The sequence below is a fragment of the Podarcis bocagei genome (assembly GCF_964188305.1).
Source record: "Podarcis bocagei genome assembly, chromosome: 16".
NCBI classification, from domain to species: domain Eukaryota; kingdom Metazoa; phylum Chordata; class Lepidosauria; order Squamata; family Lacertidae; genus Podarcis; species Podarcis bocagei.
Genome location: NC_138142.1, coordinates 24,547,821 through 24,573,843, shown reverse-complemented (window position 1 = coordinate 24,573,843; position 26,023 = coordinate 24,547,821). Strand labels below are relative to the sequence as shown.

Sequence of the window (26,023 nt, the reverse complement as noted above, 5' to 3'; positions counted from 1 at the left end):
TCCAGTAAATTTGTATGTCGCCCTTCACCCGAAGATCGAAGGGGGTTCACGACATAAAAGCGTCAGATGAAGCGCACATCGGAGTTCCCCAGTAGCTCCGTCCTTCTCCAGAGTCGACGCTAGGCGGAGAAATGGAGCCGAGCATCGCAGCCTCTAGCAAAGGGGGTCAAGGCCCGGATCCGCCCACGACGGGGCGGGGAAGCCGCCGAAGGTCTCCCCCGCCTCCTTTCTCCGTCCCTCCCCATCGCAGCCTCCGGGGCACCGCCGGGTCGCTTCGGCTGCTGCAGCCGAGGCTGCCATGGCGTGTGGATTGGCCGCCAGACTCCTCTCCTCCTTCTCGTTGCTCCTCTGCTTGGGTCGAGGCATCGCTGCAGGTCGGTATGCGAGGTTCGGGCTTGGGCGCACGTGGGGACGGGGCGATCCGTGTCCCGCCGCGGGGCTTGTTTTGCGCGTTCGTTGGGCGCGCCCGGGGAATGCGAGAGGTGCCTCAAACAAACAGCCCGAGACACCTTCCCTACTTCCGAAGTTACTAGTGGGGTGAGGGGGATAAGTCGGGTCCCCACTATTAGTAGCCTAATGTCCCAGCGCGCTGGTTGCAAAAATGTTAAATACAGCATTAAAACAATTGACATCGCCCCCCGCCCCCACTTCAGCTGGTAGCAGATTTCAGGGCAGTGGCCCTTTATTTTTTAAAAGAAAGAAAACTTCCCTCATCTTCCCCCCAATTTGCAATTGTAACAGAAGCAAAGAGGAAAAAGAAACAACACCATTTATTATGGCAGTCTTTCTGGCAATAGGGCACAAGCTCTGTTCTGGCCCTGCCAACGATCCGGAACGACTTTATAGTTACTGTACTTATAACTATATAATAAACCCCGCTTCCTATTGAAGCGTTCCAAGCGTGACATGCAACCATACGATACATAATTTAATATTGTTGTGTATACGGATGATTTGTCATCTAGATTGCCCAGGTGGCATGCAGTCAGTTAAAAACAATGATTTGTAAATAAAACAAACAAACAAACAGTGGTACAAATTCCCCTAATGCTCAGCGCTGGACTGTAGGAACTATCCATAAACAAAGTAATTGCTTTTGTATCATCATCATCATCATCATCTATCTCAGTCATGCGCCCCACTCCTAGATTCCACCTTCTTTAGTTCATTGCAACCACCAAGTATGTAAGAACATATACAGTCCTGTACTTAGAAGTACTTGCCATTGGATTCAGCAGGACGTCTGCCTCTGAGTAGACTTGGGATTGTGCTGTTTTTTCCTAACCACACTGCCTGCCAAAAATGAAGATAAATAACTGAACAAATTTTATCTTATCTCCTGTAGCCTCTATGTGTGTGTGAGAGAGAGAGGGAGAGAGTTTAGTATCTATATTCTGCATTTCTGTCAAATAATGATCAAGGTAGTTTACAGTAAAAAGGAAAATCGGTAGGTAAAAATTAAAATTAAAATCCAAAGTTATAACCAACAAACTGACCCAGATCTCTGCAGTAAGGCCAAATTTCTGCCCACGGCACCCCGCATTGATTGACCGTCAAAACACTGGCAATAACTGGCTCCTGTTAATTGGAATCTGTTGGTCTGTTGTTTTTAACTTTGGGGCTGCTGCTGCTGCTGTTTTTTTAAATACAATATTAATAAACAGCAGTGGTTGGAGAGAAACCCAGATCAGATTTAGGGGGTGCATGGGGTAGGATAGGGGGTGAAGCTCTATTGTGCATTAAAACACAATATGAACAACAGTTTAAAAGCACCTTTACAATCACAGAAATTTCCCCAAATGTACTTCTCTAGTGTTAAAGGCCAGCGGTAAAAGGTTGCATCTCCAGCATCCTCTGACAGCTGCATGATGAAGGTTCCAGATGCATCTCTGTGGGGAAGGAGTTCCACAACTCGGGGGACGCCACCGAGAAGGCCCTCATTTAGGCACCAACCCACTCCAAGATTTTGAGGGCGCTCGAACTACCAAGCGGCCCCCTCTGCTGATCTTAGCACCGAGCTGGTTTGTAGGGATGGGGGTGGTCTTTCAGGCATTTGGGGCCTGAGTCGTGTAGGGCTTTAGGCACTAACATGTGCACCTTGAATTGGGCCTGGGAATGAACGGGCAACCTGCTTTAAAACAGGGATTATGTGAGATCTCGAAGGAACCCCAGCCAGCAATCTGGCTGCTGTGTTTTGGACCTGCTTAGCATTACTTTGGAGATGAGTCATCGTCCGCCTGGTCCACCGCAGCCTTTGAATCCACGTACGCAGCAGGGTGGACGCTTTATAAATGTGAAATGATGGTTTGGCAGTCGTAGGGCAGCAGTCCAAGGAACAGTAATGGGTCTGCTGTGTTGAAAGACGGTGCCAGACAGAAATAGAACAGCACGATAAACGAGTGCCCTGAGATGATTGTGCTGAGGAAGAGAATGGGTGGGTGCAAAGTCACGTTTCAGTGGAAACCTTCTCTACCCATAAGAAGTGTCTTGATGGAGAAGACCCAGGAACCATTTTTGGCCTGTATCCTGTTCCTCACACTGGCCAAGAAGTCTACAATCTGTGTCTCCTTTGTTGTTTGCCCTCAACACCTTTGCTTGCTTGTTTATTTAGAGCATTTACATCCTACCCTTTAGAGTACATGAAATGACTCCCAGTGTGGCTTACAAAAGACAGTTCCAAGACGGTCCTTGTCTTCAAACTCAGGATCTTCAAGAAAATAAAATAGACACATGGTGCACAAGAGAAAAAAGGAAGGGGAGGGAGGAGGATGAAGCCAGCTCAAGCACAAGTTCTTCAAGTTATAGTTCATTATTATTATTATTATTATTATTATTATTATTATTATTATTATTATTTTATTTTATTTTATTTTATTTTATTTTATTTTATTTTATTTTATTTTTTTTATTTATACATACCCTGCCACTCTGGGTGACTTCCAACAAAATATTAAAAATACAATAAAACATCAAACATTAAAAACTTTCCTAAACAGGGCTGCCTTCAGATGCCTTCTCAAAGTCAGACAGTTGTTTATTTCCTTGACATCTGGTGGGAGGGTGTTCCACAGGGCAGGTGCCACTACCAAGAAGGCCCTCTGCCTGGTTCCCTGTAACTTGGCTTCTCACAGTGAGGGAACCACCGGAAGGCCCTCGGAGCTGGACCTCAGTGTCCGGGCTGAACGGTGGAGGTGGAGACGCTCCTTCAGGTATACTGACAGGTATAAAGACACCGCTGGACTCCCTCCTCAGCCTCAGCCAGCATGGCCAAGGGTCAGGGATGATGTGAGCTGGAGCCCTACAAATCTCTGGAGAGGGCCACAGTCTCCTCTCCCCTCTGGCGTTGCAGCTAACCCTGTCTTGCAAGATGGTAGAGCTGGTTTCTACCTTTTCCTGCTGCTTGAGCTCCTCAGAGGAAACGGTGGCATACAAATGTTGGAAATAAATACGCCACTGCTTTGCATGAATGAATGCAGTGATTTTTCTATCCCCTTTGGCCACCCACAGGGACGGAGGAGGTGGTGATTGGGGAGGTGGAAGGAAATGCCACCCTCGTGTGCCGGAATGTGTCTCCGCGAGCGGTCAAGGTGGAATGGTTTCACGGGGACCCAGGAAATATCCCCATCCTCTTCTCGTCGGACGGCAGCCTCCCTTCCGACGCTCGCTTCTCCCTGGTGAGGAACAGCTCCTTCCACATCTCAGGCTTGCGGCTGCAGGACGAAGGCAACTATACCTGCAGAGAGGTCCTGAACGAGACAGACCACAGACACAGGATTCAGTTGCTCGTTGCCAGTAAGTTGCTGTCTTCTTTGCTTGGCATTTCTCTTTATTATTTTATAATAATTTTTATTTGATTAAAAAAAAGAAAAATGAAAGAAAATAAATGTACAACAAAATCAATTGCAAATCCATATAAAGAGATTGCTCTGAATCTTAGGACCTCCCCCTATCCCTTCCATGAGTCCTAATATCAACATTTACAACTGCATATCAATCCGTTATCCACTTTTTAAAAAAATCCATCTGAGTTATCCATAGTTTTTGCTACCTTACAAGTGAAATTAAAACCCTGCTAATGTTTTCATCTGCTTACAATGGTCTCCTAAATAAATTATAAATGTCCCCATTCTTTTTAAAAGTTCTTGTCTTCTTGGTTCCTGAGCTTGCCAGTTAGTTTTGCCGTTTTGGCATAGTCCATCAACTTGGTTTGCCATTCTTCCCTGGTCAGGACTGTTTCTTCTTTCAGTCTCTGGGCTAATAGCATACGTGCGGCTGTTGTCGCATACATGAATGTACTTTTCTGATCCTTTGGTATCTCAGTACCTATAATTCCTGATAAAAAGGCTTCAGGTTTTTTAACAAACATTATTTTAAACATTTTTTTCATTTCATTATATATCATCTCCCAGAAAGTTTTTATTACCTCGCACAACCACCACATATGATAAAAGATACCTTCTTTTCTTTACATTTCTAGCAGATGTTTGTGCTTGTTCTGTACGTTTTTGCTAACTTAAAGGTAAGACTGACCGTTAGGTCCAGTCACAGACAACTCTGGGGTTGCACGCTCATCTTCCTCTATAGGCCGAGGGAGCCAGCGTTTGTAACCTGAGGTGTTTGTAACTTGAGGTACCACTGTAAATGATTAACAAATCAATACAGCATTTATAATCTATAAAATGATATTAAGAACATTAATAAATTAGCAACTAAAGAATGAACTAAGCACTGTTAAGTTCATACACACACTCGCCACACGCCCATGACTCATAAAATTTCACTCCTTTCATTAAAATGCACAGGATGCCTGTGGCAGCAACTCCCTTCTGAATGTTACTCGGGCTGGAGGTGGGGCAGCCCAAATGAAACCAACCACCCCCTGATGGCAAACATGAGTCTCTCTTCCCTCAGGGATCTTCCTCTGGAAACAGCTCCTTTTTGAAGGCTCCTGGGGTTGAAGGGTAGGACAAGGCAGGTGGGGAAAGCCATTACCTGCTAGACAACACGGTTTCTCACCTCTTGGGAGGGGAGAGGGCTCTTGTCCTCGGGCCCTGCTTAAGGGTTTTCTATGGGCATCGGTGGGGGGGGGGCACCATGAGAAGAGGTTGCTAGATGGACCATTGGCCTGGTCTCAAAGCCTCTTCTTGCATACTTCAAGCAGCTTTCTTGGTTGACCAAATGGTCTTTGTAGTAATATAGGAAGATAGGTCAGATGATTTGTTTTTATCAGATTATGTTTGTACAGTGGTACCTCTGGTTGCAGACGGGATCCGTTCTGGAGCAGAACGCAACATGCATCTGCGTGTGCCGCGATTCGCTGCTTCTGCGCATGTGTGTGGTGTCATTTTTGAGCATCTGCGCATGTGCGAGCAGCGAAACCCGGAAGTAACCCTTTCCAGTACTTCCGGGTCGCCACGGGACGCAACCTGAAACTGCTCAACCTGAAGCAAACGCAACACGAGGTATGGCTGTATACACGTTGGAAACCACCCAGAATGGCTGGGGCAACCCAGTCAGATGTGCAGGATGAAAACAACAACAACAACAACAATTTTAATAATTATTATTACTATTACTATTATGATTCCAATGGCCAGCAGCCTCTTTTGCAAAGGAGATGACTAGATTGCTCCAGGAAGGTCTGGTACGCAGCCCTTGCAGAACAGATACCCATTATAACTTCACAATGACCTCTCCTCCTCATCCTTCCTCAGCAAAGTCCCCCTAACTGCCACCCCCCTCTTGGGAGCTCTGGTATTTTCTTACTAACTGGTTCACCGCCTCCTTACTTCCTGGCTTTGTTCCTTGCACAGCACCCTGTTTGCTTTTGAGGTGTGCTTTGTTGGTCATCGTGAAGCATGAGCGAGCTGAACAGAGGGTGGCACCTTTTTCGTTGCAGGACGTTACAGCTCCAAAAGGCTGCAACCTTGAGGCTAGGGGCCAGCATGGGGAAGCGTGTCAGTGCAGGCTGGACCGAAGTCCAGATATCTGCCATGCAGGGAGGGACAGGGAGAGGGCTGCTTGCCTTGTTTCCAAAGGCCCTGATGAACCACTGCAGCAAAACCGGAAATTGCTGAACCTTCAGGAATCTTTGCAGATGGAAGCTAGCATCCCCTTTTAGGGCAGAGCGGCTGTTTTGCATGTGGGGTGTTTGTGTGTGTCGACCCTCTCCCCACCCCACATATTTCATTCCCCCCCCAATTTTTTTATTAGTTTTCACAATATTATAAACAAACAAACACACAAGACAAACAAACATAAATCATAGCCTTATTGAAAATTACACTTATTAACTTTGTTAAGTGACTTCCTCACTTCCCCTTGGTTGAATTTCATTGCATGCCCTTTTAATGGTTTTCCAAATCCCAATTCTTACGAAATTTAACTTAAACATTAACATCCTTAAATCTTCACCTTATGGAATTAAACATATTAATTCATCACTTAACATAAATAAAATCCTAAGCCAATTAAGTATCTGCAAGCTATTTTCAGTTAATTTAACTTAACAAATTTAACTAGATAATCATTAAATCTATTCCACTCTTCCTGATACTCCTCCTCCTTCTGGTCGCGGACTCTTCCGGTTAGGTCGGCTAGCTCCCCCCCCCCATATTTCCAGCTAAAAGGAGCAGGAGTTGGGAGACAGCTGCTTCCTATATTCCTTTGTCTCTAGCCCGCATGTGGGGCAAACCCCTCCTCCCCGCCTCTCAGCAGCAAAACTCACTGGGGGAGATCAGTGGTGGAACAGCTGCTTGGGAGGCCAGCACAGCCAGTTCTGAGGCTGACGGACCAGTGGGTTGACTTGGTGTAAGGCAGCACCCTATGTTCCTGTTTAATCCTTAATTGGAGTCATGAGGACTAGAATCCTGCTTTATTTCTAGGGAAAGCAGAGTGCAAGAGTATCTGCTTGGTCACTGGTATCTGCAGGTAGGGCTGGGGAAAGACTTCTGACTGAAACCCTGGACAGCTGCTCCCAGGCGGTGCAGCCAATACTATGCTTTAAAGGATTAAATCGTGGACGGGAAGGCTATCAATGGCAGCTAGCCACAGTGGCTATGCTCTACCTCCACTGCCTGAGTTGTGGGTTCGAGTCCCGCATTGGGCAAAATATTCCCGCATTGCAGGGGGTTGGACAAGATGACACTCAGGGTCCCTTCCACTTCTATGATTTTATGATTAATTCAGTTGTTTGCATTTGTAGCCCAGTGGAGGGAGAGCAAGGTCTGGTTCAGGACCACGGACAGTGCCCCTTACAGCCAAGGTCAAACATCCAAGGTTTCTCAGAAAAGTCCTGGAGCATCTGGCTGAGTTTTACAAAATTTATTTGCAGATGGTAATATGGATTTGAGAGATAATCCCCTAATAGGATACTTGTTGGCAGCTGTAGGTATCCCTTGATGAAGTTCATTCCAGAATAAAGTACCCTGCATTGCCACCAGAAATAGGAAGCTGCTCCCTTTGTTCCCAACAACCTCTCCAACAAATTGGTGATTTGTTGGAAGCAATATGAGATAGTTAAACAGCTTTTAACAGTATAGTCGTACCTTGGATCCCAAACACCTTGTGAGTCAAATGTTTTGGCTCCCGAATGCCGCAAACCTGGAAGTGAGTGTTCTGGTTTGCAAACATTCTTTGGAACCCGAACATCTGGTGCAGCTTCTGATTGTCTGCAAGAGCTTTCTGCAGCCAATCGGAAGCTGCACCTTGGTTTCCGAACATTTTGGAAGTCAAACAGACTTCCAGAATGGATTCCATTCGACTTCTGATGTACCACTGTATATCCTTTTTCTTTTTTTTTAAGTACCTGTCTCTTCCACCTGCTTTCCAGGTGGCCCCACCAAGGTGAATGTCAACATCGGTCCTGCCACAGCGCTACCAAACGGCACCCTCTACGCCCAGAGACACGGGACCCTCAACTTCTCCTGCACCAGCGACTCCCGCCCAACCTCTGCGACCAAATGGGATTTCTCCCAGTCTGGCTCCGGGCAGGAGCCCTTCACGGAAGTCAACAGCTCCCTGAGCTACTTTACCCTCTACAACTTGTCACCCAGCTTGCAAGGAAATTACTCGTGCTCGGCAACTAACCTGCTCAGCCACCGGCAGCAGACCGTCACCCGTGAACTCCTGATCTACTGTACGTATACTAATAGGAAACACTTGCGTAGGGTTGTTGCAGAGTTTTGCCTTAAAAGCACTCAGTATGGTGGCCCGCATCCCACAGAACATGATGGGCCAGCTAAACGCTGTGATACATCAATATATCACGATGTCTGAAATAGGGATGGAAAACAGTAGGGCCGGGCAATATCTGGTTTTCAGCATCGTGATATATCAGGTAAACGTTGTGATATTCTGATATATCACAATGTCTGAAATAAAGATGGAGCTATGTAGAGGCATGGGCTGGCTTGATGGTTCCCCCACATTGTGATTTTTTGCACAGCGAGCACCCACCTACACCATGATTTGTGACCAATGCTTTTTTTCTGGAAAAAAGGTGGGGAAACTTACAACAAAGTAAGCTTGTTTGTTGCAGGCCCAGTCACAGTGCTCCCTGCCCCCCCCCCCGGCAGTGCAGTGGCTAAATGTGATGAATAAATTGAAGCAGAAAATGATCTCGGTTAGAAATGGCTACAACTTTATTGATTACAGATATAGGGTGGATTTTTGGTTCAGGCATTGGGTGTATATCCATTCCATCTCACCCCACCCCCCGGACAAAAAACAATTATTTGATTTTTAAAAGGTTAGGGAACTCAGTTTCCCCTGAGTTCCTGCTCAAAAAAACCCTGTTTGCGATACATTGCCAGGTCAAAAACTATGAAACTGATATTCCGATATGGAATTCAAATCAGTTTGGGAGGCTATATCGATATATCACCCAGCCCTAGCTGGGAATTGCCCTTTCTTGGAACCCTGGAGGGCTGCTGCTGGTCTTTATGGGCAATAGGGAAGTCTCCTAGGACAGGAGAAGTGGTTCAGCGGCAGGACATCTGCTTTGCATGCAGAAGGTCTTGTGTTCCTCTCCAGGAAGGGCTGGGAGAGAGGCCCTGCCTGATTAGCTACATATGAATGAATTGCATGTCGACGCAAAATAAGAATGGATAAATATGAAGAAATCTGGAACGAATATTTAAGCGATAAGATGGATAGTGGTAGGAAGTAGAGGGAGGAGAGAGAGGTGGGAAAATATTGTTTAAAAAGGTGTAGTCATAGGTATATCAGTGTATTCAAATCTGAATTGTCAAATTGTGTTATTACTGTTGTTATGGTTTTTGTTGTACAGTGGTACCTTGGGTTAAAGACGCTTCAGGTTACAGACGCTTCAGGTTTCAGACTCCGCTAACCCAGAAATAGTACCTCGGGTTAAGAATTTTGCTTCAGGATGAGAACAGAAATCGCATGCCGGCGGTGCAGTGGCAGCAGGAGGCCCCATTAGCTAAAGTGGTGCTTCAGGTTAAGAACAGTTTCAGGTTAAGAACGGACCTCCGGAATGAATTAAGTACTTAACCCGAGGTACCACTTGATGTTTGTATCGAAAAAATTGATTAAATAAATTAGAAAGAGAGAGAGAGGCCCTGCCTGGAAAGCTGCTGCCGGTGTCGATGGTACTGAGCTTAGATGCAGCAACGGTCTCGGCATAAGGCAGCTTCCTCTGTGCCAGGAAGGAAAGCAGATACTGGACCACTGAGCTCGCCAAGTAAGCTGAGGGCAGCTTCCTATGCACCCCCAGGCCTTCAGTTTAACCACGACACCACCCACCTAACCTCTGAAGGCAGGGAGGCTGCCGTGGGCCCCCCAGTGATGATGTCCGTGGGCTGTCAAGTTCAGCATCAAAGATGGTGTTTTCTTGTATATCCTGATCCTAAACTGCTTAGGCCTTGAAACGGTATTATGAGGGTCCTGAGGGAATGCAGCCCTTGAGGGAACTCTGTTATGAAACAAAAGCCTAGGGTGGATGAAAGCAGAGTGAAAAGAGGGTGGGCTTCTGCTTCTCTCTCTTTCCATCTCTCTCTCCAACACCCCCTTTTCTCTCCCTCCCTCTCTCTCTCTCTCTCCTTGACAACCCTCCTCTCTCATTCTCTCTCTTCCCAACACCCCCTTTTCTCTCTCACTCTGTTGCTCCCCACCCAGTGCCAGGAAAGGGACAGATTGCTCTTGCTGGAGGTCTTGATGTGGGAAAAACCCCACCTAAAGTCTGTTGCAACCGAGTGCCTTAGTCACCAACAACGTTGAGTGACGCCCGAGGATTCTCTAAAAGCAAAATTTTATTTCTTGCACGAAAGGTTGCTGCAACTGATCAGGGAAGCGACTGAAGACAGAACCCAGATCTCTATTTACACACAGTTTTGATAGTTGTATAGATTAGACCTGCCAGACACCCAGTGATAAGAGTCTTAACCGCAAAGTCTGATGTTTCCACACTTCATCTAGCTAGGCATTTTTCCTGTTTATACCCCTGTTTTAAAGGTCATGCCCTTAAAATTTTCCTTTACACACCCCCCTTGTGGTTTGCACTTTCTTTGTCCCTCAAGCTTGCATGATTTCAGCACAAATGCAAGGAGAATACAGTGGTACCTCGGGTTAAGAACTTAATTCATTCTGGAGGTCCATTCTTAACCTGAAACTGTTCTTAACCTGAGGTACCACTTTAGCCAATGGGGGCCTCCTGCTGCCGCCACACAATTTCTGTTCTTATCCTGAAGCAAAGTTCTTAACCCAAGGTACTATTTCTGGGTTATCAGGGTCTGTATCCTGAAGCGTCTGTAACCCGAGGTTCCACTGTACATGATGATGGTGCCAGCCTGCAAGAAGATGGCGTTAGTCTTGCTTCAGCTACAGCAAAGATGGAGGTGGTCTTGCTTCAATTACAACAGTCTGAACTGTTCGCTTGCTGAGGGCCACGTGAAATTGGTGGGGTGCAGATTGTTCATGCCTGCTTCAAGCCTGAACACCCTAGCTCCTCATGGCCAGCCATGTCTTTACCTGCCCTGCTCCAAAAACATATATAACCTGTAGGGCAGTTGGACATGGCTTGGCCCACACATCCTGCTGAGCCAAATGGGAAGGCCTAGTGTGCCTAATAAAGCCTGCAGGCTGTAGGTTCCTAACCTCTGCTTCAAGGGACACACTGAAGAAAATTAGGCTTGGGAGAACGGAGAATGAAATGGGGAGGGGACCTTCGTATGTGAACACTAGATTGTTTTGTACATGCACAATGGCCCCCAAATAAAAAATCCTCTCAGGCTTATATATAGCTGTACCTTGGTTGCCGAACGCCTTGGAACGTGTACGTTTTGGCTCCTGGATGATTGAAAACCGGAAGTGAGTGTTCCGGTTTTTGAACAATCTCTGGAAGCCAAACATCTGGCGCGGCTTCCACGGCTTCCGATTAGCTGCAGGATGCTCCGCGTCTTGGTTTTTGAACAGTTCCAGGAGCCGGACAGACTCTGTTCGAGAACCAAGGTACGACTGTATTTTTGTGGAAGAGCAGGTGAATGTTTGGTCTTCTTGGTTCTGCCCTTTACCCAGCTTCACCTAGAGAGCCCGCCCTGCCCATCCCTTATTACAATAATGCACACAGGAATCTTATTTGTTTTGCCTGTGGAGCTTTCGTGTTGAAAAACAGGTTCTGGGGCTAAGCCCAGGGAGGAGGCAGCTCAGTTCAGCTCTTTCATTCTGCCGTCTGCCTTATTTCTCAGATGACCTGTCCAAAGCCTCTGAAAGTCATTCTGGGATAAGAACATTTTTTTTAATGGGTCGCAAGAATTAAGAAAAACAATCCTGAACTTTTGAAGACATCCAGACCTTTCGGGTGGCTTGAGGTTAAATCACATCCTATGCTTCGGACAGCTGACTGTGTTTTCATGCTGGATTTTCACTGCATATCTTGGGAATTCAGCTAGGTGCATGCATGTGCTATTTTGTTTTGGAGGTTATTACAAAAACAAAACAAGAAATCGTACCCCAAGTTTTAACAGGCAGTGTTAAGGAGAGAGCTGAATATCTTCAGTTCTGATTTCATGTCAAAATTCTGAGGCAGGTTGCAGAAACAGCAGTGCAGAAAAAATGGAAAGGGGGGGACACACACCAATTATAAAAAAGCATATTAAACCATTGCATCGTGTGTTTTTTAAAAAATCAAAAATCCACTATGGATCTGACACAGATTCACATGTTCTGTTTAGCTGCCTTCCAATGGCCCATCCAGCTCAATATTGCCTACACTGACTGGCAGCAGCTCTCCAGGGTTTCAGGCAGGGAGTCTCCCCCCCCCCCCAGCCCTACCTGGAGATGCCACTGGGGATTAAAGCTGCCGTGCAAAGCAGATGCTGTACCGCTGAGCTGCGGCCTGTAAGGTTTTAAAGATTGCAGAACACCTCCACCTGTTAATCTTGTGAATTTCTATGCCTTCCTCAGATCCTCCGCCATCACTGCCTCGATGCTGGGCTCAGACCTCTGCGGAAGACTCTGGAGGGGTGCAACTCCTTTGCAGCTGGACTGGGGGTTACCCACACCCCATGCTTCAGTGGACCAATCTGGGGAACCTGAGCCGGGACAGTAACATGACGGGCATTGCAGACACCAATGTGGCCGCTTTGAACGGCTCGCCTCTTCTCTCTGGGAAGGAGTTTGTGTGCCACGGGATCCACCTATTGCAGCAGACCAGCCAGGCCTGCACCGTGAAGCTGGGTGAGTCAACAGACTGATAAAACCCTATTTTAAAGCCATCACTTGACCATCACTTCCTCCTGTGTTTGCCTTCCTTGCTTTCTCAATACGCCTGTTTCAACCACTCTTTTCCCCCCTGCCTTGTGTTTCCTCTGGTTTAGAGGCCCCTTCGCTTGTGTCCGACCCCATGAGGAGCTGCTTCGTAGGGGGAGCCACCAGGATGACGTGTCAGGCCAGTGCCGGAAACCCCCCTGCCAATATTTCCTGGCTGCGCAACGTCTCCCGGACCCAGACGGAGATCCGTTCCGGTGGGAGGTTTCTGGTTAGCCAAAAGGGCAACGTCTCCACTCTGGTCATCCAGAACTGTTCTCACGGCGCGGACAGCGGTTTGTACATTTGCAAGGTTGAGAACCCCCTGGGGCTGAAGGAGGCGTATGTTTACCTCACCGTGATCGGTAAGCAGATAACCTTTAAAATGGCATCCGCTGGTATGCTAAGGAACGAGGCGGGGTGAAGGTTGCGCCAGTAAAGGGGTGGGTGGGAAATGCTTTGTTTATTCATTCTTTCTTTTAGAGCATTTGTACCCTGCGCTTTGGCCCAGAAGGAGCACAGAGTGTCTTAAGAACAATCAACTAAAACAGTGTTTCCCAAACTTGGAGCTCCAGATGTTTTTGGACTACAATTCCCATCATCCCTAGCTAGCAAGAGCAGTGGCCAGGGATGATGGGAGCTGTAGTCCAAAAGCAGCTGGAGAAATCCTGAACTGAAAACAAGGCAGTGCCTCCACAACCACCCATAATACTAGAACTTGGGCCTGTCCAGGGAAGCTCAACATCCAGGGCATACGAAAGAAACACAGCACATAGTTAAACGGGGTATTTGCTCCTGCAGTGTAGAATGATGGCCTCCAACTTGGATGGTTTTTAAAAGATTATTAGGCACATTCACGATGGAGAAGGCTGCCAATGGCCATGTTCTGACTCCATGGCCCCTGGATACCAGCTGCCGGGAGTCACAAGTGGGGAGGAATGTTATTTCTCTCAGGTCCTGTTTGTGGGCTGGCCATTGTGAGAACTAGGTGGGCCTTGGGCCTAATCCAGCAGGTCACTTCTTAAGAAGTCTCCTTGGCGGTTTTTGTTTCTCAAAAGTGTCTAAAACCTGAGAAGTAATATGAGTTCTGGGGAAAGGCAACGTGGTACTACTGAATATTGGAAAGGGATAAGATAAAGGGAGACAATAATAAATAATAAATAATAATAATTTTATTATTTATACCCTGTCTATCTGGCTCGGTTGCCCCAGGAGAGGAAAAAAAAACATACATCAGGGGAGAATAAACTCTGCCCCATTTGGGTAAATAAACTCTGCCTCATGGGCCCATGAGGCTGAAATCAGAGGTTGAAAGGAGCAGCAGTTTGGAAGCTGTTTTGCACTGCTCCTTTCAATTATTATTATTGATAGGGATTGATTGATTATATTGGTATTAATAATGTTATCAATAATAATTACTGCCTGTTTATTTCTCCAGAGTTTTCTAATTTTTTAAAAAAATTCTTACACTTTTGTGGTATTTGCCGTTGGGTTGCTGTGTAAGCATCCCTGAGACATTTAATTGACAATGAGTTATTTATTTTAAATGAAGATGTTAAATAGGCCAGAACTGCTATTTCACTGCTTTTCTTCCCACCCACCCCCAAACCACTCCTCTCTCCACAGAGCCAGTGAACATCGCAGGCATAGTGGGTGCAATTGTGGTCCTTTTGCTGCTGGGTGTTCTAGTCCTCTCTGGAGTCCTCCTATACGCTGGACCCCGTTGGTGCCCAAAAGGTAAGAAACAGCTAGCTCTAATATGAAAATCACAACTCCCATCATCCCTGACCATTGGCCATGCTGGCAGGGGCTGATGGGAATTGTAGCTCAACAACATCTGGAGGGTCACAGGTGGCCCCCTCCCAGTCTAAAACTTGCTACAGGGGTATTTGAACTGTATGCAGGCACCTTTTAGTGGTGAAGTGGAGAGCAGTCAAAGACGTGGTCTTTTCAGTGATGGCACCCCAGTTTATGAAACTCCACTTAAGGCAGGATTGAAATCTGTGCAATGAATCTCTTCATTCCAGTACCAAAATCTGGGCTCTCTATTTAATTTTATACCCAGTCGGCGGCTTTCAGCACACATGTGCACATACAAGAAAAGGATTTAACAAAAGCTGCCGTATCTCCTGTGATTTGGGTTCTCTCGGATTGGGCCAGAATTGTAGAAACACCACAAGTTTAATGTAGCGAAACACAAGCTCTATGCCCTTTGACATCACATCAGATGTATGTTGTACATTTTGAGCAAGTGCATGTTTACCCATTGATCTCAAACTGTCTCCTCTTCTTTCTTTTCTCTTTCTCTCTCTCTTTTCCAGCCAACATGCTCAGGTGAGTGTCTCCTTAAGTGGGCAAGTCCTTAACCAGCGTCGCTTGTTTTGTATGCAAGTTCAATCCCTGGCTTCTCTTAATTAGAACAGTGACGGGGAACTATTTTCCACAGCCAGAGGCCCCCATTCCCTTCTTGGCAACCACCTAGGGGTCTGCATACCAGTAGTGGGCATGGTCAGAGGCAAATTGGGCAGAGTATGTGAAGCTGCGGGACATGGGTGGCGCTGTGGGTTAAACCACAGAGCCTAGGACTTGCTGATCAGAAGGTTGGCAGTTCGAATCCCCGCGATGGGGTGAGCTCCTGTTGTTCGGTCCCTGCTCCTGCCAACCTAGCAGTTTGAAAGCACGTCAAAGTGCAAGTAGATAAATAGGTACCGCTCTGGTGGAAAGGTAAACGGCATTTCCGTGCGCTGCTCTGGTTTGCCAGAAGCGGCTTAGTCATGCTGGCCACATGACCCGGAAGCTGTACGCCGGCTCCCTCGGCCAGTAAAGCGTAATGAGCACCACAACCCCAGAGTCGGTCACGACTGGACCTAATGGTCAGGGGTCCCCTTACCCTTTACCTTATGTGAAGCTGCCCAGACGGTTGGCACATCCGGCCCTGCACTGTCTTCACCAGGGATGGGGAACCTTGTTGGGCAACTTTCCAGGGGCCACAAACCCCTTTTGGGAGGGGCAAAAAGTGGACAGAACAGGAAACATACATTTTGCCTCTGTATAGTAAACTAGTACAGTCGTACCTTGGATCCCGAACGCCTTGGTACTCGCCTGCAAACCCTGAAGCGAGTGTTCCAGTTCGCGAATGTCCTTTGGAACCCGAATGTCCGACAGGGCTTCTGATTGGCTGCAGGAGCTTCCTGCAGCCAATCAGAAGCTGTGCTTTGGTTTCCGAATGTTTTGGAAGTTGAATGGACTTCTGGATTCCGTTCGACTTCTGACGTATCTGCATCCAAAACCACCTCACTATCCTCCATGCAGCAAGCAAGAGGCATTATGGGAGATCAAGCCCACTTTCAAGCCAGACAGAAGCCCTTGAAGCTGTGAGCCAGGGATGTAGCTGGGGAAAGTCCCGAGGGCCACATTGAGAGGCCTGGGGGGCTGCATTCAGCCCCAGGGTCTGAGGTTCACCAGCGCTGAGTTAAAAGAGTTGGGTAGCAGGCTGTGGCAAGGACCTTTCACTGCTTGAGCTGCTGCTAGTTGGAGTCACAAATGTGGAGCTGGATGGACAAGTGGGCAGCTGACATGCCTGGGGTGTTTTTTTGTGGCCAGGTCTACCCATTGAATCGTGTGGGGGTTCTCCCAACCCTCTCCCAGAACAGATTCAGAGGAGACTTGGGGAAGGGGAGAAATCTCCATTGCGCTAGCCAGAGTCCTTGCAGTGGCTTCCACTAACACATGGACTTTTTTCAGTGGTCCGGTCTACCTCGTGAAATGCATTACAGTGGTACCTCAGGTTAAGTACTTAATTCGTTCCAGAGGTCTGTTCTTAACCTGAAACTGTTCTTAACCTGAAGCACCACTTTAGCTAATGGGGCCTCCCGCTGCTGCCGCGCCGCTGGAGCACAATTTCTGTTCTCATCCTGAAGCAAAGTTCTTAACCTAAGGTACTATTTCTGGGTTAGCGGAGTCTGTAACCTGAAGCGTATGTAACCTGAGGTACCACTGTTTTCAACAGAGGCATCTGTGCTGATCGGGAAAAAACCTCTACCAAGATCCCCACCCCCAAGTTGCAATATAGCTGCGTAACAACCCCAGCAGAGGCGGATTTGGGGGAGTGCAACTGGTTTGGTCGCACTGGGTTCAGAGCCTCGGAGTGGCATAGGGGCCACCACAAATATAACGCAGAATGGAGGGTGAGAGGCAGGGGGTGCCGAATTTTGGCATCGCACAGGGCACCATTGAAATCTGAAACCCCAAGGTCTGCCACAGACCCCAGTCCATTTCCTTCTGCTGCGAGGGATCAACCCTGTTCGCAGATGCAGTTGAGAGGGCAGACGGCGTAAAATTCCTTGCCTGTTGAAGAGGAGGAGGAAGCAGCAGCAGCAGCAGGGAAAGGTCCTGCTGACCATTCTCTTAACTTTCTGTCCTTCCGACCGCTGTAGGAATCGAGATGCAAGTGATATCCTTGTGCTGATGGATTCGGAGGAAGAGGATCCGCTGTCGGAAGCAGCCGGGGAGCCCGCTTCAGATCAGGGGGTTGCCCTGGCTAATGGAGGGGCTGCCACGCCTCACCAAAGTAAGCTGTGAACCTTTGCTTAATTTCTTTACTAGCAGACCATTTTACAGCGATTGACAATTATGCCCGGTAGATAACATTTATAAAAATGCACAGTAATGCAGCTAAAAACCCACAGAATTAGAATTCTAGACAATAAGCAATCCGTCCGTCTCTAGGCATCTGTCTGCCTCGAGAGTCAAAGGGGTGCCCCTCGGGGGGTGAAGTCAAACTGCTGTGTTAACAGCTCCGAAGTGACCTCCCTGGGGTGTAAGGAGGTCTTGGGCTCGCTGGTGTAGTCCAAAGGAAACCAGAGCAAGGCGTTTGGCACCAGCTTGGCTGCAGGAGTTGCCGGAAGGAGGCATACAAGGCATAGCTGTAAACTTTCCCCTTTTTTTAAAAGGCAAATTCCCTTATTCCGAATAGGATTCCTTGCAAGAAAAGGGGAAAGTTGACAGCTATGGTACAAGGCGCCATCCAACCGTCTTAGGGACTCTGCTCCAGATTTGTGTAGGGTTTACTCTTTAGCCTTTTCTTCTGCCAAAGCTGTCCCGCAAGGCAGCGTAGGTTTAGAATCAGTGTCTTCCTTCTCCTAGATGGGCTCGCTTCCCAAGTTGACGACCCCGTCTGCCCCATACAGGGCAGCAAATGCATGTGTATGTGTGTATGTACACACACGCACACTCACACACAGTATATATTGTCCAAATTCACCAACTGGTTGAAAGAGATGGCACACAAACTGTTACCAGGCTTTTATTTACCTTCTTCGGGATTAAAAGTCCCAGAGGTGGTGTTCAGCCAGGCAGGTTAAACTAACAGGATATTTATAGTAACTGGGAGGGGGATCTGGCAACCAGCCAGCCCAATCATGTGTTCCTAATTAAAAGGCCCAATTGACACCTGCCTCTGCTGAGAAACCAATTCAACACACACACACACACAGCAATCATAAGAGGTCTAATAAGCACAGCTATAATCAAAAACTTTGCCACTTGCTCTGTGTCAAACTTGTTGGAACCCTGTAGCAAAATGATCATTAGGGTGCCAGAGTTGCAGCCAGGGAGGGGCTGTGTAATGGGATATATAAATGGTTTTAAACCAGGGTGGATAAAAATCAATGATTTTTTAAACCAGGGTGGATAAAAATCAATGATTTTTTTAAAAAAACAAAACAGATTTTAAAAAGTGAAATCAGATTATTTTGATTTAAATCGGTTTTTTTAAAATTTAAATCAGATTTTTAAAATAAAATGTTTTTGGAAGAAAAATCTTTTGAAAGATAGCTTTCTGTTTAAGTTACATTATAGTCCAAAGGAAATAAGGATTTGTTTTAAGTTTTTCATGTGCGCTAAAACTCAGTCTAAGTTTTGTTTTTTTAAAAAAGGTTTAACTACATCAGTTAACAAACATGGATACATATGCTATATTGTAATTGTTTTAGTTAAATAAATTGTTTAAATTGTTATTAAGGAAATGATTATTTTTCTCCTTCCAATAAAGTACAGCAGAAAAGTTGTCCAAATACAAACAATTATTTCATAATTACCTGTCTTTGCATTTCTAATAGTATAACCAAATCAGTAATTTTTGATATAACTGTAAAAACTACTATGAAAATTTATTATTCCAAAAATGAAACTTTCATCTGGTTTTAAATATTAAGATTATACCAGCAAGAACGAGTCTTTCTGTAAAAAAATGATTTAAATCAAGTCTTACTGACTAGTGATTTAAATCGTGATTTAAGTTGATTTGCTTTAAATCAAATCCACCCTGTTTTAAACTGTTTTTAATATTGCATTTTAAGGTTGCAACCTGCACTGGTACCTTAGGGCAAAGGGCAGGTAATAAATAACTAAACAAACAATTTATTTATTACATTTATATACCCCCTTTCCCTCCAAGAAGCTCAAGGAAGGTGGGGTACACCTGTCTCCCCTTCCTCATTTTTTTCTTCACAACAACCCCTGGGTGAGGTAGGTCAGGCTGAGAGGCAGCGACTGGCCCGCCCCAAAGTCACCCAGTAAGCTTCATGGCTGAGTGGGGATTTGAACCCTAGTCCAGGTCCTAGCCCAACACTCTAACCATTGCCGGCTTCTTCCTAGCCCCTCAAATGAAGCTACAGGAGAAAAGGGCATGCAAGGCAGACAACTCCTCAGGCTTGTCACAGGGCCAGCACCTATCGTATCTGCTACCTGATATATCAGAGGGGAGAACATAAAAACTTACTAGAGAGAACAGACTCTCCAAGTGTCCCTGTTTTCCAGGGACGTCCCTGATTTAGAGAAGCCGTCCCGGTTTCTGATTTGATCCCAGAATGTCCCGCTTTTCCTCAGGACATTCCTATTTTCATTGGAGAAATGTTGGAGGGTGCAGAGTTATCCTACTCCCAAGCCATCTGAAGGGAATCCTGTATAGTGAAGGTTTTTTTAAATGTTTACTTTTTTATATATATTTATATACACGTTGGAAGCTGCCCAGAGTGGCTGGGGCAACCCAGTAAAAATGTGTGGGGTATAAATAGTAAATTTATCATTATGGGATGGGACGTCCCTATTTTCACCAGAGAAATGTTGGGAGGTATGACAGAAAGTCTTCCTATATATTTAGGAATAGATTACCACCCCCAAAATAGCATTACAAGGGAGGCATGGTCACCCCAGTGCATGATGGGTTGAGATTTCCAGTGCAGTTCCCTGAAGCTCTTGGAAATCTGTAACCAAAAGCCTCTGTTTATTAACAATCTCTTCAGATCCATGGTTCACAGTTACAAGGGTGGTAGACCTGGTGAGGTAACTGTGAACCTTCACAGCCTGAGTCATGCCTTTAGTGGGCTGCTATGTGCTGTTTTTGCCATTGCTGCCTCTAGTAGTATTCCGGGTAAAAATTAAAACATGCAGTAAAACCTACAGCGATGGCATGACTCTGGAAAAGGATTGAGAAATAGCAATCAACCTTATTGTGGTTGCAAAGAGCATGATAGCTAAAAATTGGAGGGAGAAAAGTTTATCTTCTACCGTACGTAAATGGTTTTGGGGGAATAAAGGTCTATAGTAACAAAGATTGTTGTTGTTTAGTCATTTAGTCGTGTCCGACTAAATGGACCAGAGCACGCCAGGCACTCCTTTCTTCCACTGCCTTCCGCAGTTCTGTCAAACTCATGCTGGTAGCTTTGAGAACACTGTCCAACCACCTCGTCCTCTGTTGTCCCCTTATCCTTGTGCCCACAATCTTTCCCAGTATCAGGGTCTTTCCCAGGGAGTCTTCTCTTCTCATGAGGTGGCCAAAGTATTGAAGCCTCAGCTTCAGGATCTGTCCTTCCAGTGAGCACTCAGGGCTGATTTCGTTAAGAATGGATAGGTTTTATCTTCTTGCAGTCCATGGGACTCTCAAGAGTCTCCTCCAGCACCATAATTCAAAAGCATCAATTCTTCGGCAATCAGCCTTCTTTATGGTCCAGCTCTCACTTCCATACATCACTACTGGGAAAACCATAGCTTTAACTATACAGACCTTTGTCGGCAAGGTGATATCTCTGCTTTTTAAGATGCTGTCTAGGTTTGTCATTGCTTTTCTCCCAGGAAGCAGGCGTCTTTTAATTTCGTGACTGCTGTCGCCATCTGCAGTGATCATGGAGCCCAAGAAAGTAAAATCTCTCAGTGCCTCCATTTCTTCCCCTTCTATTTGCCAGGATGTGATGGGCCCAGTGGCCGTGATCTTAGTTTTTTTTTAATGAAGATTAACTTAATTAAGTTAACTTTAATTTAATTAAGATTAAGTTAACTTAATTATAAAAGAATACATATAACCCAGAGGTATACAACCTTTTTGAGGCCATGGCTCCCTTGACCAACTACAGTCTTTCTGTGACACCCCTGTGGGGCTCAGGAGCCCAGTTATGTCACCCCTTGCCTGCAGAGCTGGCAGCCCCTCACCCTTTTATGAACACCCTCCCTTGTGGAGCGTTCCCTCAGCCTCCTCTCATCTCCCCTCGCCTTGGGAGTCCTCCGGGCGGCTCTTGCTGCCACCCCTGGTCTCCGAGCTGTCCCCCCCCCCCCCGTGCCCCAAAGAGAGGTGCCTCCTCACACTGCCCCACATGGGTCTGGGAAGAGGATGCCCCCAGCCTTAACGGTCCAATGGAGACAGGTCAAAGGTGAACATGAGGCCAGCACCTTACATTGGGAGGCAGCAGTGGCAACAGTGGGGCTGCCAGGCCAGCATGGCGGAAAGGCTCTCCTTCAGCACCAGGTACTCAGCTCCCAGGCAGGCCTTGCACACAGCAATCACAAGAAAGGCCAGAACACTGCCTGCCTGGCTTCCCATTTGTCTGTCCATTCCCAACAACAAGGGCTGGTGGACTGGCTGGCTGCGCTCCCTCACCCACTTGCTTGCTTATTCTGAGGCCGCCTCAGATCCTGGCAACCAGCACCCCCAACCAGCCCCAGAGGCACCATTCACCTATGGAGCTTGTAGCCAGGGCTGCTGCAACAAACAGCTGTGCAAGCCTTTGGGAGGTAGAGATGTGAGAGGGCATCAGAGGAGGGAGGGAAGGAAAGAGGGACAGAGACCAGTGTTGCCCATGCCACCCATGACCATCATTCAAGGCACCCCAGGGTGCCACAGCACACTGGCTGAAAACCACTGATATAACCTAATAGGTTTTTTGGGGGAAATGGCCATTTTTTGTAACATTTTGTAGTACAGTAAGCCTAACGATAATGTTTGTGCTGCTTTCAACTTGTTGTAATGGGGTGATTATTTCTTTCATGGTGTTTTGGTTTACTTTATGGAATCTAAATTAAATTTACTTATTTTTTTTAAAAAAAGCCAGCATGCAGTAAACTGATCCTATGAAAACAACCCAGCCATTAAAACAGGAAGTTGGGGCAATTGCTGAAGGTGATGTGCTGGTGCAAGTTTCACTCCCTTGTGCTTTGTTTCAGGCCCCCAGGCAGATGTGCCTAGTGAAAGTTCCCTGGAGGACACCAACAGTGAAACCAGGTCCAAAATCTAGAGGGAGCTCTCTTCATCGTTGCCTTTCCATGTGTGCTAGGAACCAAAGCTTCACTGCAGTGTAACTCTGCTCTGATCCTGACCGGGGAGAAGGAAGGAGTTCACTTGGCAGCCAGATCATTCTCAGAGGCCTTCTTCATCCCGTCTTGATCATGCCCTTCCACATTTTTGATAATTCTCCCGCCTGCTCTTTCTTCCTCCCTCTGTCGTCCTTTAATGAAAAAAAAAGACTGAGCTTGAAACTTCATGGCAGCGATACAGGAAATGTGCAGGGAGGGGGCAGGAGCAGGGCAGTTTCCTTCCTTAGGAGCAAGATGGAAAGATCCAGGCTGTGTTAGGAAGGAGCTTCGCTGGGCAAGAGATCCTCCAGGGCAGCTTGAAGGGCTGGAGGGAGGGGGTTGTCTTGAACCCAGTTCCGTTTGCCCAGCTTGGCATGAAAATGAATTGGGTTCTTCTGATCCTTGTCCATGACTATGGGCAGGATTCTTGCATTGCAGGGGGTTGGAATAGATGAGCCTTGAGGTGCCTTTGAGCTCTACAATTATGTGATTCATTGGCTTGCGTATTTACAGCAAAGTGGAGGCAGCTGGCACAACGATGCTTCCTCTGTGGCCTTAAGCAAGCTGAATGTACCCCTCTTAACTCCTCCTGTTCTGGGATTCTCTTTTGGGAAGGGCTTGTAGCTCAGGGACTAGAGTATCTGCCTTGCATGCAGGAGGTCCCTGGTTCAGTCCCTGGCATCTCCAGTTGGGACTGGTATAAGACTCCCTGTCTGGAGAGCTGCCAGTCAGTGTAGGCAAAACTCAGCTGGATCGACAAGTGACTGTTTTCCTATGTCTTTTAGAGAAAGAGATGTAGCTCAGTGGAAGAGCATGCAGCAGGTCCCCGGCTCAATCCCAAACAGCATCTCCATGTAGCTAGGAGAGACTAAATCCTGGAGAGCCACTGCTGGTCTGTTTAGGCATGATTCTGCATAAGGCTGCCTCCTGTGTGGGGTTGTCAGCAGTAAATGAATTTCAAGTTTAGGGGCAATGTAAACCTGAAAAGGTACCAGGCTGCTGTGAGCTGCTGAGTGGTACAATAAAACAAGCCCTATGAGGAAGGATTAAGTCTGTAGGATTCACAGATCTCCTTTGTAGAATCCTAAGATCCTAAAGCATTAGATGCCCTGGTCTAAAAACACTAGATGGGAATATTATTTATGTCTTTCAGACAAAATTTGGGGATGTCATGAATCTGGGTTATGCCAGTGGAGGCCTTACCCGATAAAACACTGAATGTAGTTAATATGAAATAAATATTGTGCCCTATTGCTGCATAAGCCCATTCTGCAGATGGGTTAAACCCCCCCCAATGATGTTGCCAGTTCATGGTAGCTGCAGCCCTGCAGGACGGTTTCCTGAGTAAGCACAACTGAAGCAAATGGGGGGCCATGTAGGAGTACAGATCAGCTCGCACTCATTTTGGTGGGGCCTGTTTGAGTAGACTGTGCCCCCTTCCAAAATCAATTTTCCAGCCCATCCAGTTACTTGTGTGTTCCACAGGCTGGCTTGGGCTGTGGGGTTTGGTAAGCTGCTCGCTTAAGAAAGAATTGTTACCAGGAGGCAACAGCTGGTCTCAAACTCAATTCCAAAGAGTTGTAGAAACACAGATTTTTCTTCTGGAGAACCTAACTGTGGAGGTGATCTTTTGCTTACGGAATAAAAATGTGTATTTTGCATCCGATGTGTTTGTACATGTTTTAACTTAAATAAGAGATATCTGTCCCCAAAGTTTGCATAGCCAGGGTAGTTTATTCCTGGTTTGCTATCTAATGACGTAAGAACGTAAACATTGGTGTTATCTGCACCTGCAAAAGTTCTGGGATGGTCATATTTGCTTTGCAGCCAATGCAGACTCTGCAACTTCCAGCTGTAACTTTTCCCACTGCATGCTGGGTTTTTCTGTGTCCCCATTTTGTGGCACTATAGCGTAAAAGTGCCCCTCCGGGCAGCAAGAATTTGGGAATGTGAGGAAGCATCGCAGAAGAACTAATGAAGCTGAATGATATGTGGACAGTCCTGTACCATACATGCATAATTTAATTTGTATGCTGCTTTGTACAGTTCAAACCATGCTCAAGGCAGCTTACAACATGGGAAAAATGCACAACTACTTCAGGACAAAAGTAGTCATAAACAATAAATTAAACAATTAAAAAATCTGAAACCAAACTGATTAATTTCCACATAAATCACAACAAAATCTAAAACAGAGGTAGAAAAAGCCAACAGCCACAACCCTCCTCCAACAACACCCCTCCCCCCAACAATATCCTGGCTCAATCAACCTCTAAGGCAGTGTTTCCCAACCGGTGTTCCGCGGCACACTAGTGTGCCGTGAGACACCGGCTGGTGTGCCGTGGGAGGGAGGCGGGCGAGAGGCGGCGGCGAGAGGCGGCAGGGAGGATCCGCGTCGAGCCGGGGCGGCTCCGCGGTGGTCGTGCCGAGCGGCGGGGCAGCGCGCGCAAAAGGGAGGAGCGCGAGACAGCGGAGGAGGAGGAGGCCGGCATGTCCGGGCAGCAGCAGCAACAGCAGCAGCAGCAACTCCCGGCGACGGCTCCTCCTCCGCCCGCTATCGCAGCCGCCGCCGCCTCAGCTGCCGCCGCCGCCTCAGCTGCCCTCGCTCTGCTGCCTCCTCCCACCCCGGCAAGGGGGAGGGAAAAAACTTTCATTTTTGTGCGTCCCTCCCGGCGTGACGCTGCGCGCTGACGTCACGGGGGCGGGGCTTTAATGGTGGTGTGCCGCGAGATTTTTTTCCGGTAAGCAGGTGTGCCGTTGCCCAAAAACGTTTGGGAAACACTGCTCTAAGGCACCATTACCACCTCAATGAGATGTTGAAGACCATACACAAAACCAGTCTGTAGAGACTCCAAAATAGCTTTCTGGAGTGCATGATTGAATGTGGCTTCCTTCAGCAGTTTATCATTTTGTGGTGTAGCGGTTAGAGCATGGGTAGACAAACTAAGGCCCGGGGACCGGATCTGGCCCAATCGCCTTCTAAATCTGGCCCACGGACGGTCCAGGAATCAGTGGTTTTTTCACGAGTAGAGTGTGTCCTTTTATTTAAAATGCATCTCTGGGTTATTTGTGGGGCATAGAAATTTGTTCACCCCCCCAAAAAAAAATATAGTCCAGCCCCCCACAAGGTCTGAGGGACAGTGGACTGGCCCCCTGCTGAAAAAGTTTGCTGACCCCTGGGTTAGAGTGTCGGACTAGGACTGGGTGATCTTGGGTCAGTCACTGCCTCTCAGCCTAACATGCCTCACAGGGTTGTGGTGGGGTTTTGCAGGAGCAGGGAGGAGAGACACCTGCACCACCTTGAGCGTGTTAATCACGTCATTAATATCTCGTTGAGAGCCCTCAGCCAGTTGTCATGTGACTTTTCTTCTCCTGGATCTGGATAAGGTAAAGGGACCCCTGACCATTAGATCCAGTTGTGACCAACTCTGGGGTTGCAGCGCTCATCTCGCTTTATTGGCCAAGGGAGCCGGCGTACAGCTTCTGGGTCATGTGGCCAGCATGACTAAGCCACTTCTGGCGAACCAGAGCAGCGCACGGAAACGATGCTTACCTTCCCGCTGGAGCGGTACCTATTTATCTACTTGCACTTTGACGTGCTTTTGAGCTGCTAGGTGGGCAGGAGTTTTCTCCA

At 47.1% G+C, this 26,023-nt stretch overlaps 1 protein-coding gene across 1 annotated transcript; it reads left to right on the top strand.

The window, feature by feature from the left end:
- Positions 1–219: 219 nt before the first annotated feature.
- VSIG10 (V-set and immunoglobulin domain containing 10) lies at positions 220–24,050 on the top strand. The gene is made up of 9 exons (XM_081175293.1): positions 220–374; positions 3,508–3,792; positions 7,832–8,137; positions 12,424–12,696; positions 12,837–13,130; positions 14,392–14,502; positions 15,087–15,099; positions 17,202–17,335; positions 22,261–24,050. Exons 1-9 carry the CDS (start codon positions 299–301, stop codon positions 22,329–22,331), a joined length of 1,563 nt encoding a protein of 520 aa, XP_081031419.1. The 5' UTR covers positions 220–298; the 3' UTR covers positions 22,332–24,050.
- The last annotated feature ends 1,973 nt before the right edge of the window (positions 24,051–26,023 follow it).